Genomic DNA, 16968 nt, shown 5'->3' with positions numbered 1-16968 from the left:
GCATTTTCAGTGGGCGCAGGATGTCGCCGAGGTTTGTTGCGGAGTCTGCTCGAGCACTAGCGATGGAGTCCAGACTTCCCACCCCCTCAGACACACCCTTGACAGCTTGGGACACCTGGGGTTCCTCTACTGCTCAGGCAGCTCCTCGGACGGTGTTTTTCACCTGGGAGCCCCCACCCCCGAGCTTCCTCAAGGTAAACTTTGATGGGTCGGTGTTGGACAGAGGTACGCGAGGCGGGGCAGGCTTCGTCATACGGGACCCTCACTCTAGGGTTGTGGCAGCAGGTGGCTGCCAGTTGTTCGTCACATCAGTTCCAGGGGCAGAGCTGCGAGCTGCCTGGGCAGGTCTTCGCCATGCTCGGCAGGTGCTGCAGGCCAGCTCGATCATCCTGGAGGGTGACTCGGCTACAGTTATTGGCTGGATCCGGCGGGGACTGAGTGGTGAGAGCATCGACCATCCTCTGATCCGGGACATTAGGATGATGGTGAGGGATGGCGTGGCCTTTGAGGCCAAGCATGTATTCAGGGAGGCCAACGGGGCGGCTGATTGGGTGGCTGCATTCGCGGCCCACCACTCTGGATACGCTCTGTGGGTGGGAGAGAGAGAGTTGCCATTGGCACTTCGTGAGATTGTGTATTTTGACTTTATTGGGTGTATTCAGACACGCGTTGTCTGAAAAACCCGGCTTTAGCAAAAAAAAAAAAAAAAAAAAAAGTTAATCAAGGATTCTCGGATGAGTTTTCTGGCTCTTTTTGAACCAATAATTACACAAGGTTAGAGCAAGAGATACAACATGTCCATAAACAGAGGATCCATGAAAAAATAGCAAACATACAAGCTGCATATATTCAAGTCAATGAGAGAATATATTCCATTTCCATCACCACTTCACTGCAAAGCCTCAGATAATTTCTTTGTTTCTCATCAAAATAATATTTAAGGGAATTTGACCCTGCCGATCTTATTTAGCTCAACCAGTTGGCATTTCTATTGGGGGGGGGGTAGCAGCATATCCACCGTATAAACAATTTTTTTCCCCTTCGAAAGAAATATTATCATCACCATCAATTCACATAAGAGTCATATTAAGGCACTGGAAAGCATCAAGAGAGGCTTTAGTTCTTTGTCATGGTTGCAAAACAAGAGAACACCTAATCTATTAGGAAATCATGCTCATTGAAGAAAAGAATACGTTGGACATGTATTAATCCATTATCTTTGCATACAAGTTTCTGATCTCACTGTACATTGGTAAAGAAAGACACATAACATCTACGCTTTCATCTCAATCCAAAGTGAAAAAAATGATTTGACACATCAACCCACTGTATTTGCATTGCATTCAATCCTCATCAGAATCCACTTTTTGCTATTTTCCCGTTGATACCTGCAGGCATAATCATTTTGAATAAATTTATACTAAAGCCCAGGTGACGATCAAGTCTTTTACCAAGTGTACCATAAGAATCCAGAGCCAAGATCCGAATGTAGTATGGTGCAATGCAAAGAAAAAAGGCACTAGTGAAACTAAGATGGATCCGATACCTCCTTGGGAGCAAACAGTCGAGTCCAAGAAAGTAAAGCAGAAGCTTATTTCCTCTCAAAAACAAAGAACAAGTTCTAGCAGTAACTAGTTGTCAAATTAGGCGCAACGCAGCAATAAAAGTAGATAATGAGATAACAATCGAAGCACATGAAACAGAGAAAATACCTGATTGTAATTTAGTATGACTGAAACCGAGTAATGGCTCATCTCTAATAATATGAAAAATACTTCTATAAACTGATCCTGGATTTACTAACTCATAGAAAGTATACGATCCTATAACATGCAAGCAGGTATCAGTTCACAATACCGAGCCAAGGCATTGATCAGACTTTGTTCAGTTAAAATTAACAGGAAACATGTTGACATGGAGTTAACTGGTAACAAATGCTGCTATAACTCAACCTAGCCAACATACTAATGATAAACTATATTATTAAATTACTGATTTGCAACAAATCCCCTTCTCCATTGATATAACAACTACAGCATCTCATACTTTCTCCATTGTGCATCATGATGTAATCAGGTATGAAATGGGGAATCGAAAATTGTCGGCCCACGGGATGAAACTGCATGCCTTCATGTTGGGGAGACACACTTGCAGATCATCCATGCTGAAGGTGTCAGGAACCTATTAGAAAGAAACAACTAGTTCAACATTACATCTAGATAAGTAACATCAAATCCAATAAAAGAAATAAATGTTACCTACAAGGTACCCTAGCCAAAGATGAATGGCTGCTATACCAGCACAATTATGCTCATCATGGAGCTCTTTGCGTGAAAGGAAAGCTAGTCGAACGTCAGCGAGTTGCGTTCTTCTATGTAAGAAGAAGACTTAGAAAGAACAAAGAAGTTTGGACCCGAAAAAGTATGCTTAGGCAGTTCCTTCGCTGAGCACGAATATCATCAAAGGAGGGATCAGCCCTGGGTCATTCAACTTGCCTCAACTAGTGGATTAGTCGAGTCATTGCACTCAGACTTCATCTTGCTCCTGACTGTGGAACAGGCGGCCAGCTTTATGGCCTCTCCCAATCAGCTTCCCGGTTGCCCCGGTTCGTAGGTCCTGATGGCCCCATGTTTCTAATTATGATGCGCTTGGCATCATAGTGAATTTCTGATCGATGGACTCCACTCTCTCCTCCATCATGCAAACCCTCCAAGCAGCTGTCTTTTGGCCTCTGAGTTCACCAATCGAACTAGCATGGCTAGGAGGCCCCAGCAACCAAGTGCACATATGGGTATGTCTATCTTCTCACATGACTTGGGAGAACAGGGGAGAAGAGATCAACTTGGATAGCACTCCTCTATGAACTTTCAGGCTATTGTTTGGCAAATTCACAAAACTGAGACTGCAACCAGAGATCTAAGTATTTAGATTATGCAGTTGCAAAGTAGTTCAATGTGGAGAAAACATGATTTGCAAGTTAGATATTGAAACATATGATTACATTTGATGATGCATCTTTAATGGGCCTCCCATTGTTGCAAGTATGAGTTGACATGGATTACTTGGTCTGGGTTGATTCCTTTTTATGGAGTCTTACCTGCTATCCTTTTGTCAACAAGAAGTTTATGTAGGATGATGTGAAATACAAAATATAAAGCAGAAACACAGCCGTAATTTTTCAATAGTACAGGAAGTTACCTCCTCAGAAATCTATGTGCATGCAGTGTGGCCACTCATGTGCTTTATGCAAGAGGCCCCATCAAAATCACTGCACCTCAAATATATATCAACAAAATTCCTATTTTTCAGGCAAAATAAAGAAGAAAAGTTAACATTTGAACAATTTTGCAATTCTAGCATATTGTGCAACAGAACAATGAACCAAGTAAAAATTTCTTGGACCTTACCTCCCCACCTTTGGAGCTTTAGAATGAAACTGGAATCAGCTAATGATTTGAAATAACATGTCATACATCAAAAAGCTTCCAAGTCCAATCCCTCCCACCTTGACTAAGAGGCCTAAGCAGAGGGTGAGCGAGAGAGAGCACATGATGTGGGGCTAACAAAATTTTCAAAGCCGAGCCGAAAGTCATACTATAAGTGATGTTTTCTGAAAAAACTTTTCAAAGTAGCATTTGGCAACTGCTAGGAGGTTACCACGAAAAAGAAGAGAGCCCAAGATGAATCCAAGCTTTGCACTAAAATATAACAAAAATCTGCATAAATCTGCTTTTCAAACAGTTTTTCTGATTGGTAACTGATATAAGTATGCCATATTTGGAGAAATGAGGAGAAACTTTTTGTTTGGCGAGCGAATGACCTTCCAAACCCGAACATGCTTAGAATTTTTTGCCGGTCCTTTAAACATTTCATATGTTCGTTCCATACATCGTCCAGAAATCATACACTCAAATCCATAACAAAAAATAATCATTTATTCTTCCATTATATGGATCCTTTATGCATTACTGAATATCTGATGTCTTCGTTCCAAACATCATCTAGAATTAATACGTTAGGATCCAATTTTGATTTCTGAACAAATTATCAAATATTTTTCTTTTTCGTTCCAGACATCATCTAGAACGAGTGCACTTTAATTCAAACTCAAAAACGAACATATACCTCTTTCTCTCTGGGACCAGCTGCACCATCACAATTTTGCCGATACCTCCCATGCCCACTCCGACAAAAAATACAAAAATTCATAATTTTTTCCATCCCCACCAATCTCCCATATCACAATACTCCCTTTAAAATCAACTCTTCTTCCACACACTTGGCATGTGCTTACAGTGAAGCAGATCCACCATCCCCTTATCTCCATGGGGCTGAACTCTGTTGAGCAGATCTACCACTTCTCTCTCACTCTTTTCTCGAGAAATACATAGAATGACCTCTCAAGATGATTTCAGTCCTCTATAGTAAGTACTTGAACATTAAATCACTTCTCGAGATGCTTCAGCCATAAAAATCTTGCAGAACGCTCAAAATTTTTGAGAAAAATAGCTAAGCACTTGAATATCAAATCACTTTTCAACAAGCTTTAGCTATAAACATCTTGAACCAGAAAACCATGGTGTTTAGAAAGAGAACAGATGAGGCGCACCTTGTTTCTCATCTCATTCCAGGACTTGATCGGTGGAAGCAGCACCCTTAAGTCTTTCCAAACGAGCTCCCATCTTCCTTGCAGAACCAAACCAACCTCGGCTGCTCTTTATCAATCAGATCGATGGCAAACTCGTCATCTCCTCAGCTCTCACCGACTTCGCCTTTTCCGGTACTGGAATCAATTACTTTACCAACAAAGCCGCGCATCCATGCCGGTGGTCTCCCCTTTCTTCCCGCTTTTAATTAGTGCCTGACGATTCGATCGGCAATACCTCTTTCTCGCGGACGTGAAATCTTATTTCACTTCGCTTTGCCCAACCATTTCTTTTAATAAAAAATCCTCTTCCCCTGCGAGAATATGTACGCCGCAGTGAATAAAGACAAAGATCTTCGACCACAATAAAATATCCAAATAAAAATATTTTTTAGATTAATATAAAATTAACCATATCTTTGAAATATGCACACGGAAATTTCCCGGAAAGTTCCGAATCGTCCATCGATATCCCAAATCAAGAAAAATAGATTCCAGAAAATCTACCGTAAATCTTGGATGGAGAAAGCTCGCATAGCTTTATGGGTCTGTGACGACGACACAGCTGGTGAGCTTTATACGGGAAGAAAGGGACCCGTTGGGAATCGATGGAAGTTTGCGTTGGAAGAAAATCTACCGTAAATCTACTAAATCTTGGATCGGAAAGCTCGCATAGCTTTATGGATCTGTGACGACCCAGATGGTGAGCTTTATGCGGGAACAAAGGGACCTGTCAGGAATCCATGGGAGTTTGCGTAGATGGCAAGCTTGGGAGCTTCCCTTACGAGGGATGCCATCAGAATTTAATTTTATTTATTTATTTAATAAATAGATCGGATTCGACGTCTCTGGTCCCATTCAATTCGATTGCCACCCCTATTTTTTTAAGAAAAGCGGAACCATGCCAAGTTCTTAATTCTTCAGTGTTAATTAAATGGTAAAGCTTTATCCGATGTTGTTAGAACCACATGCTTGCTGTCTCACTAAATTGAAACTAGGACCCGCTACGTGTGATTTGCTCCTGCTCCTTGCCCATATTATTTTACAAAAAGAAATAGTCATTACAAAAGACCTTTATTCTCTCTAAAACAAAATTCAACAGATGCTTCCCACAACTGATCAGGCAAACATCCCAAACAGCGGGACATGGAGCTTATAATAGCTTTGCTAAGGCTTAGGTGGGAGAAACAAATAGCGCTGACATGAATAAAAACTGATAAGGTTTCCAACACCTTGATACCTGGTGTTTGTCAGAAAAAAGGGCACAAATAAAAAAATGCTGACTAAAAGCTAATTAGATGACAAATTACAGAAAAACTACATGAAGAGTGTTGATGTAAATCCACTTTGACATCAGGAATGGCCATTATTTTTGGAGAGGAGGTAACATGTCAAACATTCCTCCCGTTGGTTCCATGTGTGAGATTTGAGCAACCTTGAAGGAAGCACGAACCCCCCCCCCCAAAAAAAAAAGAGAAAATAACAAAAATTGTCGCTGGATACATATCAGGAGGGATCATCAACTGGCCGTATCCCTTCATTCAGTGATGGCCCTTTGCCGCCTCCTTTTTGTGAGACTTTGCCTTTGCCTGGAAGGGTCAAAAGGAAAATATGACATTAGCTACGAACAAGTGAAGAACATAAATGCCTTCTCCCATCCCAGGGTCACCAGTTGCAAGAAGCACTATGGCATGTTTTATTACCTCCAGGATGGCTAGTGCTTGACTAATGTTACACTTTCATGAAAAAGAAAAGGGAAATGAAAGAAGGATATTAATGTAGCTATAGTCAGCAAGCCTCGTCTCAATTATTTGAACAGTATTATAAATCATCCATTAAGGCATTCCCGTTCCTGATGTATTTCAAGTTCTTGAAGACTGCAAGAATTGTTAATTATATTATAATTGTTAGTTTGCAACACTTGCTTAATGAAACACCCATACAAAGAGATCTTTGATAAAAGCCTGGCTTGTTTTTTCCCTGATATATATCTACCTACCATCCCATGCACAACATCAGGGTCCCACCTTTTGCAATAATCTGCCATGTCAGGAATCGTTGCCCTCACATTACTTTGAATCACAAACAACACTAATTGTGGGAACAAGTGTCACTCAAAAACAAATAGCTTTCTATACATCTAATCATCCTCGACACGCAGAGAGCACATCTTTTGTCACCATGGATTATAGTGTTGAATTGTTCTGGTCATGCATGCAACTATGTGCCGGGCCTTGTCGCAACCAAATGGGTCCATAATGGCCTGCATGACCAGCATGAACTGGCAAGGGCCGACACAAATAGGCATTAATTGGCACAAACTATAAGGGCATATGGCTCTATACCAATTTGGTCTCCTGCTAGCAAGGCACACATGGTACAGTATGCATCAACATGATGGTGTCCTTGAATCCATACTTTAAGCTCTCCACTAATCATGCTCGTTTTTCTGTGTGTATAACAAGGTTATAACACAAACATTGCATATGAGAGGTTTATCTGCACCACCCTAATTACTAGAGTGCTCACCCTAAATTCCCATGCACATGGAAAGGATAAGTATCTTCTTAAAATTTAACTAGGTATTGAATGTAACATCATCAGGCCATACAACTGACTTTTCCAGATGGCATTTAATGCTCCATTCAAATTACAAGAATAACATTTCCCTTTGAACTGCTGGGGATAAAAGCAAGGCTTATCTAGCCCAAAGAATGCAGATAATACTCACCCCTCTATAAAGATAAACTAAAAAACTTCCCAAAAATTTTTGTAGATGAAGTATATAATTGGGTATGGTGTTGTCAAGGTTTCATGTCTTGTTCCATTTCCAAGCAAAACATGACCCTCAATTTACTGATTGGACGTAAAAGGGCCTAGCGATGAAGTTTGATGGCTCTTAGCCCAATTTTTACAAGCTGACATCATTCAAGATTCTTCACTGCAGCACCCAAACTCTCTTTTATGACCTTAAATATAAGCGATGCAATTTTGCAACATGCCTTTACTCAGCAACATGTCATTCCGAAACCTTCAATATTTATTAAGTACTGTGATATCCAAAGAATTATAATGTGTATCAGCCCTAAATCAAGCATGAAATAGGTGTCTTTAAATTAATATAATAATAAAGAGCCACTTGAGTAGTCATAACCTAATGAAGAATGGTATTGCCACCACAATCTAGGTTATTTCTTAATAATTTGTTAATAATAAATAGAGTGAATCAAGAACGATAATATCAATCTATGCTCTATCGAAAAAGAAAAAAACAAAAATGAAATGAAACCACTTCCACAATAAAGCATTGTTTGTTTTTCTTAAATCATTTGGAGACAATCGAACATAACCCAAAAAACACTGCATAATTTGTAGCATTGGACATTAAGCACAAACCCTTTGCATAATCAAGAGTTGAAATCTAACATTTTATGGCCTATATTAAGTGGCATCTAATCATTTCATCACATTTCATTATTATTCAATGATGTTGTAATGTCAAGATAATTTTTTAAAAGAATCATATATGTTAATATAATTTTGCTGACTTTAACCTCAACTAGCCTAGCCTAACATAATCCATCAAAATTTACTTTGAACTCAAAGTAAGCCACAAAAAAAAACTAACACAAGGTTTGTAAATCAGGACTTAAAATGATTCTACTTTTGCCTCTCAAAAGAAACTGCCCCCAAACTGATTTAAGCTCTATGCAAATGCCCCTTTAAGTTTAAAACTTGATATAAACATTGAAAGAAGTAAAGAGGTTAGTACTAAACATTTTAGAAGTGAAATCATTGCTGCCCAATGGACTGAATGCACAGCCAAAAAGAGTATGAAAATTTAATATTTAAGCTTCAATTTCAGTAATTAATTTTCTATTACATATATAGCTAAAACATAACAAAACAAATACCTTAAAAACAATCCCAGTTGTTCGTCTAACTCTAAAAGATTTGAAAAATCTATCCTAGGCATATAACACATAGCGCTCTCAGTTAAACCTACGCAATCTCTTTTTACTCCAGTAGACTTCCAACTCTATTCTTTCTCGTTCTTTTTCTTTTTTTTTGACCAGTAGGGTTCTGAAATTGCATGATCTATTGATGAAATTTATTCAAGATGTCCATCACCAACTGCTCAAACAGCATCCTCAAGAGAATTCCGGGTAGCCAGCTCATTCAATAGGCCTAAATATTCTCCGAGTTGAGCCAACCCAAAGCCTACCACATTTGTTCCATTAGGCTGATCTGGGATAAATTGTGCTGCTGAAAAAACTCTTGAACACCCAGTGCTTACTGTTGTTCCAAGAGACATTTTTTTTCGAGCTAAAAAAAAACAATGGAAAAATATATTAGCATCAGCTTTACTTATGCTCAATGGTAAGCATTGCACTCCAGTCAAATTTCAAGTGCTTAGAGCTTATGAAGAAGAGCAGTTTTGGCAATGACTAACCAAACAATCTGATTATTCAACTGATGCAAAGAATATACTTCCTAAAAGCATGGCACCACAGGAGCTACCTTAGTCTGTGGAATGTCTCTCCAATTATAGCATATTCAAATCTAGTCCAAAAATATCATGGTTTCACCTATATCATACATTTAGGATGAAACATTTTGCATTTAGGGAATCTCACCGTAAGCATGGAGGCTAGATAGTTTATAACATTCGCCATGTTTTCCCCTGCATTGAGATTATGAAAAACAAACCAACCCCCTCAACCCCCATCACATCAACCAGAAAACAAAGGTCTCCAAACTAAGTTCTGAGTTTTGTTTCCCATCTTATCAACAGCTCATTCATCCTTCAAAAAGAACAACCTCAAAAATTTAGGACCTGTTTGGCATCATTGTTGTTTCTATGTTTCCGTTTCTCTACAAATTAGTGAAATAGAACTTCATGATTGATGCTGAAGATAACATTTTCCAAAATTCTGTTATTCCTTGCCTTTGTTTTCGCTCGTTTTTGAAAGCAATAAATCTTTGCTTCCAAAAGCTCTGAAACTTCTATAAACAATTTCAAAAAGCAAAAGGGTTTCATCATGCAAGTTGTTCAGTCTAGTTCATTTCTTTTTCTTGGGTTTTTGAAATCAAAAACAGGCAAACTAAGCACTACCAAACGGGCCCTTAGTTGTATGTATAAATTTATTTCTTATGGTTTAAATCTATCTATTATGTATTCCCATGGGAAAAAGACTTGGTTTTCAGCAGGCTTACATGAGAAAAATCATAGGTTTGAGTGGAATAAATACCCAATACTCTCATATGGGACATCTTCTAAGAAGACATGCCATAATTGCTCCAAGAAACTAAGACCTAATATTCAACAAGTCTAAGTACAACCCTCGAAGGTGAGAAATGGTCACGCTCTGACCTGAGTACTTTTTTTCACAAAAGGAAGAACTAAGTTGCGCAATTTTTCAAAGAAAAAGACAATAATACCACCACCGCAGCATTCAAATAGACGAGGGAAAAAAACCCAATAAATATTAGTCTAAAATGGATAACAAGGATCCCGAAAGAATGACTAAGATCCTAGATTCATGCGAGGAATTATAAAAATGCCAGCCCTCTACAGAGATTGAGTCGGACGGGATAAAACGGTTAGAAGCGAACGTACCCTGAGATAGGAGAGCTTTATACTCCCATAGACAACGCCAAAGGTGAAGGCCGATGCACGAGCCACCTATTGGAGCGATACAGAGAAAGATTAAGCAAGCGTGGAGAAGAAATTGATGGAGAAGAGCGAGTAAGAGAGGGAGAGAACGAGAGCCTTACGAAAGCAAGGGTGCTGACGCCGGAGTAAGGACCTGGAACCGCCATAGAAAGAGTAAACGAAGAGCAGCAGAAGCAGCAGCTACGAAGAGAGATCTGAGGCTCAGGAATAAAACTCGGGAATGCCGGCTGCCCAAAACCCTAGGGGAGCTCTTCTTTCTTTTATGGTCTAACCATACGAGCCCGAGCCCGAGCCAACGCAACCCAGATTACCTAGGTTGGGTTTTATGATTTATTTTTTTTTTTTTTTTTTGATCTCTTTGCAAAAAAGCTTAAGGCATCCATTTCGTCCGTAGAAAACAAAGAGAAAAAAAATATGATCAAATAAAAAATAACTTATATACTATGAAAGTTTTCAAAAAAAAATATTTTTATAGAAATAAGATTTTTATATTTTATGGCAAATATAAATTTATATAAAATATAAAAAAGTTTAATATTAATTGGCTGAAAATTAAAAAAATATTTTTAAGCTTCCATATAATTTTTTTGAAAAATAGTATATAAAAATTATTTTTATAAATATTTATTAGATTAAAAAATTAATAATTTTTTTTTTAAGAACCAAATAAGCCTTTTTTTAAGAGAATTGCGGAATGTCGGCTCCTCACTCCAATAGCCCAAAAGTCGCCGCCTCACCGAACCTGTTCTTTTTATGTTCTCCTCTGGTCTATAAAATCTAGCCCAAGACTGTCCCTCCTCTGCGATCCAGCGGTGGCAACAATTGAAGAAGAGGAGGAGAAGAAGATGGCATCGGAACAGCAGGTGAGGGCTTCGCACATCCTGATAAAGCACGAGGGATCGCGGCGGAAGGCCTCCTGGAAGGACCCCGACGGCCGGATCATCTCCGCCACCACCAGGGACGCCGCCGTCCGCCAGCTCCGCGCCCTCCGTGATGACATCATCGCCGGCAAGGCCCGCTTTGAGGACGTCGCCGCCCGCCACTCGGACTGCAGCTCCGCCAAACGTGGCGGCGATCTGGGTATGCCCCCCACCCCCCCCCAATCAGATTCGATCCGATGTTCGGACATTAGGGTTAGGGTCAGGGTTTTCCTGATCGTTGTGATTCTGTTGTTCTCTTCGTTTTTCTCTTTTTTGCTTCCATGATGCTTTAGTCGGAACTAAACCTTTTTCTTTTTCCTTGATAAGATTTGGGCTTTTTCTTGATTTTGTTCAGGAACTTTTTTCTTTGTTTGTGAAGTGTTTTTGATTCATGGGTGTGTGCTTCTCAATTTCAAAGGCATGGTTGTATTTAGAGTTTAGGTTTTGATGAAAGAATGTAATTTTGATTCTTTCTGCCGCTGCTTTTGGCATGTAGAAATACTTTCTTGCGTTAAAATATTTATGTAAATAATTTGAATTCATTTAATGGCTGGCTGTTAACAATGAATGAACTGAGATTCCATGCTTAAGAATCGTGTGGTTCAATAAATTAATGCCATATGAGAGTTAATTTTGTAGGTTAGGACTTTATGTATGCTGCATCTTCTAGAAATATGCGTTCTGTTCATCTGCTAGAAATATGTGATAGTGATCTGTTTATTTTCTATTTTCTTGAAAGGAAAAGGAGGCGAGAGGGTGCTAGCCAGCTTAGATGGTGGTCACCAGGTGCCAAATACCGGTGACTTGGGTTCAAACCCCGCCATCATCTTTCTCCCGTCTTAGTTTTATAAAAACTAAAATAATAAAAATAGAAAGGAAAAGAGGGGAGACTGTTTATGGAACTTTTGCTTCGAGATAATGACATTATATATATCAAGGTCAAATCATTGTTACCTAGACACCTGCATCTAACTCGAAAAATCCATGTCAGATATGTATACAAATCGAATCAGATACATATTGGATGCTTGGATATTTATGAAACTTTTTGGTAACCATTTTTAGAGACTAGAAGAAAATTAAACTCTTCCAACAATATGTGAGTTGAACTATTCCAACAATAAGTTTGATCCTCAAGTTTGATATTAGAAGTGAGTAGTTCATTTCAAGGTTTGCTAAGGTTATAGGTATTAAAATAACTTTGTAAAATATTATTTTGTTAATATCTTTAAGTTGGTTGCGATGTTTGAACGAAAAACATGCATATTGAAAGGTCTTAACTAACAACGACTTTTTAATATTTTCATTTTAATATTTAAAGAGATAATGTTTTAAAGGTATAAATTTATAGTTTAGTTATATTTATATGTCATCCTACATATCCTTGCATCTTTCTTTTTCTTTCTTGCTGAGCTAGACACTTGGGTATATGTCCAAGTCTGATTCTTGTAGTACATTATACCTAATCTATTTCACATTATTTTTTTTTTATCTAACTGCTTGTTATTTACTTTTGTTGTCATTAGAGAAATATTATATTCTATATTTACCCAAAAAATTGATAAGTGGCTGATATGTAGCCACTAAATTGGAATCAAGAGGCAATGGTGTGTTCTTTCAACATCTTCCCCACAATTAGAATTTGGAGGAACAGTATATGGGCGTAGTCTTAAGAGGAGTTAATGTATTATTGCAAGGGATTTTGGAGGAAAAAGATTAACTAAGTTGTCTTAGAAATTAGTGGTAGATTAATGTACAATATTTGAGGGTACATACTGGCAATTGTTTGTCGATCTTTGCATGCCTTTGGCATTATGGAAATATAATATAAGTTTTTATAAGACGACAAAATGGTGTGATGTTTTATAGGTCAATATGTTTGGCTATAAACTTCATACAACCACACAAGATTAGTAACAGTGTGATGAGATTTGTATGTTCTAGTTATCTAAAGTTTGCATGGTAGGACTCACTAGTGAGGACACATTATAGAAATTGCTGATGTGGTGGACCGTTGGTGAATACCCATGATAGATTTTGCAAATTTGCATCCATGTTTGGTTTGAGAATGAGAAAAACCGGGATAAAAACAGCTATGCTTATTGGAATAGTTATGCCACAAGTTATTCCTATTTTTGTATAGCTTCAATTTCTGAAATAAATTTTGGTTGGGGGTTTCCCCACATTATAAAAGGTAGACAGGCTTAAATGAAGGCTCTATGGTAGAAAAAGCTTCTGTCAGCTTTCCCTGGGAACAGTTATGCACGAAACAAACAAATTTGATTGGCACAATAATTCCTTGCTTATATCTATTCTCAGAAAGTTGTTTGGCAGGCATATATCCTATTCTATGTCTTATGCTTGCTTTATTCCCAAACCAGATGCTTCTATAATGAATAAAGCTGTGGGTAATCAACTTAGATGGTCCATGCATATGTAACCTTAGGTTTCCTCAAGATTTGAGGTGGCTGTACAAGACATGTGGATGAGGTGAATGCGTTGAGCCTTGCTTCAATGGTTTTATGAGAGATTTTGATTGCTTTCACTGAAAATGAGAGAAAAAATATGGATATTTTCTTATGCAACTTTAGTATGTAGGAGGGCATACCGACTCTTTAGACAGACATTAAATCTGTAGTTGGAGTACGCAATGTTAGATCCCCTCTCTCTTACCAAGTTTGGTGTTATTTTGTAGCTTGCTTTTTTTTTACTTTTACAATACAATTATTTCTTTTAGGCAAATGCATGAAGCTTATGCATTGCCACAAACTTCCATCTCTCAAGCATTGGTGATAAGATATATGAGTTCAGGTTGTGAGAAAGAATCTGAGATGACCTTGCTTTAGCATTAATAGCAGGCCTTCAGACTGGTTAATAGCGAAGGGTTCATTAAGCCAATTCCATGGTTAGATAGAAAGATTAGTACATTCTTTTAGGGAAATAAATAAATAAAATTCTACTGGATGCCTTGATCACACATCTTGCAGAAAAACTAATTTATATATATATATATATATATATATATATATATATAGATTTGTTTTTCTTGATATTTTGCTGAAGGAAGACTTGATTTGTTATCTCACATATGCCTTGTGTGAAACAAGGCCAATTGAAAGGAGCCTTTTTTGTTTCAAACAAGGAGTTGAGGAAAATATTTAGTGAAATTATTCGAGCATTTTCCCACTTGTTTTTGAGAAATAAGTGTGGTTTGAAATACTGCAGTATGGAGAGGTAATGAAAGCATTCTGAAAGTTCATAAACACGAATTATACCACATCTTAAAAGTGAAACCCAACATAGTATAATACCATTAGCTATTCCATGCCTTATGTAATAATTTTTTCAATTTTCTTTTTGGATGGTGAATCATCATTTTAGTGATGATAGTAGGTGTAATTTTTTCTTTGTAGTCTGTGTATCAATTAAAATGATTTTTTTATGTAGTTGGATGCAGATACAACCCTGGTATGGAGCCTCAAAATACTGTATTAAGCATTTGAATAATAGAACTGAATTGTTCAAGTTTTTTGAAGATAAATTACTACAAAGTGTTATCTATATTGTCGGAAGTTGATGTTTCATCTATGTATAGGTTATATTGATGCTGTATATATTGTGGAATACAAAATGGAGATAATGATGAATTTGGACCACATTAAATGCATTATTATCTAATTTATATTGTTAGTTCATCTAACATTTGCATCAACGCTTGCTATTCTTATGCGCATCTCTGTGAAATTCATGGAGACAACAAATACTGTTTACAGTTGATTCGCTTTGGTTATTATGTCAATGTTGAAAAGTTGTTAGTTTGCTTCACCAATCTAATGTGCTTTGGTAAAATACACCATATCGCAAACATTTCTTTTCATTCCATAGTTAAATCCCACTATAGCATGGGCCCTATTTTCCTTGTAACAGTGTAATTCACGTGACCTGTTATTGTTCAACTGTAAATATTTTGTTGTCACAGTGGAACTGATAGCAAAGCTACTTATGAAATATAGGCGGTTCTCTAATATCTCAAGTATATTTTATCGATAATTGCAAGATCGAGAGATATTTAATGGAAGTTTTCTTTCCAGGTATTGTAAGAATGCTGCACTGGTGAGGTTCAGGAAAACAATTAGTTGCCTCAGTCCCTCTTCTTTTTCGGGGAAAAAAAACAAATTCTAATTAATAGCTGCCACAGGATGCAGATTTACAACAGTTGATTTTAAAAAAATCTTGCTCATTTTACTACAAGTCAGATTAGAGATATATTGCTCCTTATAAGAAGATTTAGGACTCTATGGTTGTCACTGTAGAGAAGTGCTACTCTATAGCAGACAACCGTAAGCTTCTTAGTGTAACTGATACATGGAAGAGCTAACATCAAGATGGGCATGATAATGTAACTAATGTGGGACAGCTAACGCTGAGGAAGTTGGAAGTAAAACTAAGAAGCTTCTAAAGTAAAATTTGATTCACCATGGCCTCAAATGTGTTCTTGTCAAGTTTGAAGAAGTCTGTCCTTAATGTGCGCAACAAGTCTAGAAACATATCTGCCCATCTCTTTTGGCCTTGTCGAGGCGTTTTCATTAGTATTTGATCTGATCCACTGACCATAGTATTCCACACTGCTGCAGGTCGTTTTGGAAGGGGACAGATGCAGAAGCCCTTTGAAGAAGCTACCTTCGCCCTCAAAGTGGGTGAGATGAGCGACACCGTGGACACAGACAGTGGCGTCCACATCATCCTCAGAACCGGCTGACGCCCATGTCATCGTGAGAACTGGTTGATGACCAGGAAGCCGGCCTTAATTTTAATTTATTCCCAGCCACGAAAAATATTTTTAGTATCATTTGTAGTCTATAAGATTGGGCTGGGACTTCTCTAGCTATTTGCATACGATATCATCACAAAATGCTTCAAACCCCAAGAACTTTGGCCATTAAAACCATGATCAAAGCTTCATCAACTTTGTGCGGTGAGCTTTTGCAGTAATAAGATTTGACGCCATGAATTTTTAAGACATTGCAGCAAGTCTCGAAATGGTCAATTGGTTGATGTTGTTGTTATAATCTTTCTTACGAGGCGCGAGTGGGATCTATCGCTATTACATTTGCAGGTGTGGAAAGCGGTTTTTGGCCGTGCCCGAGATATTCATCTCTCCTGTATCCCACTTGTGGCCATGCGATTGATATACACCTCTCATCTCGTAATACGTGGGATCATATATTATATGCAACTCATTATCGGTAGTAAAGTAAATCCGCTCTCCAGGTATGTTTGTTGGATCTATTCAAGGTGATGTTTGATTGTCGAATAACTTTTTAAGGAGATATTCATTGTACTGTTGAAGGCCTATGTGTATTTCGCGGAAAGAGAATAAGATGCATTTAATGCTTATTGAATTTTGAAATGTTTGAATGTTGTCACAGATATTTTTTATGTGTACGTTTATGGTCGGCATGTAAGTCCGTATTTCATGACCTTTCTAGGCGTTTGACAAGGATATTTCTCGAAGTTAGGGACATTTCCGGCTTATTCCGCATTCAAACAGGTCTTATAGTGATTAGGAAATCATGGAAGCCTGTTTTTTACTGCACCAATGATGCTAGTTTTAGTTTGACGTTAGTACAGAATATATGGTAGGTACTCTTCTGTTGGGATGGATAACTCCTTGCAGTATCGGTATAAAACGTCAGTGCCTTCTTAATCCTTCCATTCCATGTCCG

General features: G+C 38.0%; 1 protein-coding gene and 1 long non-coding RNA gene across 3 annotated transcripts; one reads left to right on the top strand and one right to left on the bottom strand.

Moving 5' to 3' along the window:
- Window positions 1-1177: 1177 nt before the first annotated feature.
- LOC103719896 (uncharacterized) lies at window positions 1178-4959 on the bottom strand. 2 transcript variants are annotated; one of them, XR_001880126.5, is made up of 5 exons: window positions 3408-4959; window positions 3199-3298; window positions 3002-3105; window positions 2263-2902; window positions 1178-2181 (listed from the first exon to the last, which is right to left on the bottom strand). It is a non-coding gene; the product is annotated as an uncharacterized LOC103719896 (long non-coding RNA). The 2 variants fall into 2 exon arrangements; XR_606056.6 differs by having other exon boundaries at window positions 2259-2902; window positions 3408-4908.
- A 6073-nt stretch (window positions 4960-11032) lies between these two features.
- Window positions 11033-16264, top strand: LOC103719898 (peptidyl-prolyl cis-trans isomerase Pin1-like). Its single transcript, XM_008809380.5, has 2 exons — window positions 11033-11402; window positions 15877-16264. Exons 1-2 carry the CDS (start codon window positions 11168-11170, stop codon window positions 15999-16001), a joined length of 360 nt encoding a protein of 119 aa, XP_008807602.3. The 5' UTR covers window positions 11033-11167; the 3' UTR covers window positions 16002-16264.
- Window positions 16265-16968: the final 704 nt, after the last annotated feature.

This window comes from Phoenix dactylifera, chromosome 3, assembly GCF_051530095.1.
Source record: "Phoenix dactylifera cultivar Ajwa chromosome 3, Ajwa_hap1_PhDact_Kaust_v1.1, whole genome shotgun sequence".
NCBI lineage: Eukaryota > Viridiplantae > Streptophyta > Magnoliopsida > Arecales > Arecaceae > Phoenix > Phoenix dactylifera.
This window is presented reverse-complemented; position numbering and strand designations above follow the sequence as displayed.

What these genes read in the sequence shown, in the direction of transcription:
- LOC103719898 (XM_008809380.5), top strand. Translation starts at nt 11,168, where the DNA reads ATGGCATCGGAACAGCAGGTGAGGGCTTCGCACATCCTGATAAAGCAC. An exon ending in CAAACGTGGCGGCGATCTGG is followed by an intron (nt 11,403 to 15,876) that starts GTATGCCCCCCA and finishes ACACTGCTGCAG; the next exon opens with GTCGTTTTGGAAGGGGACAG.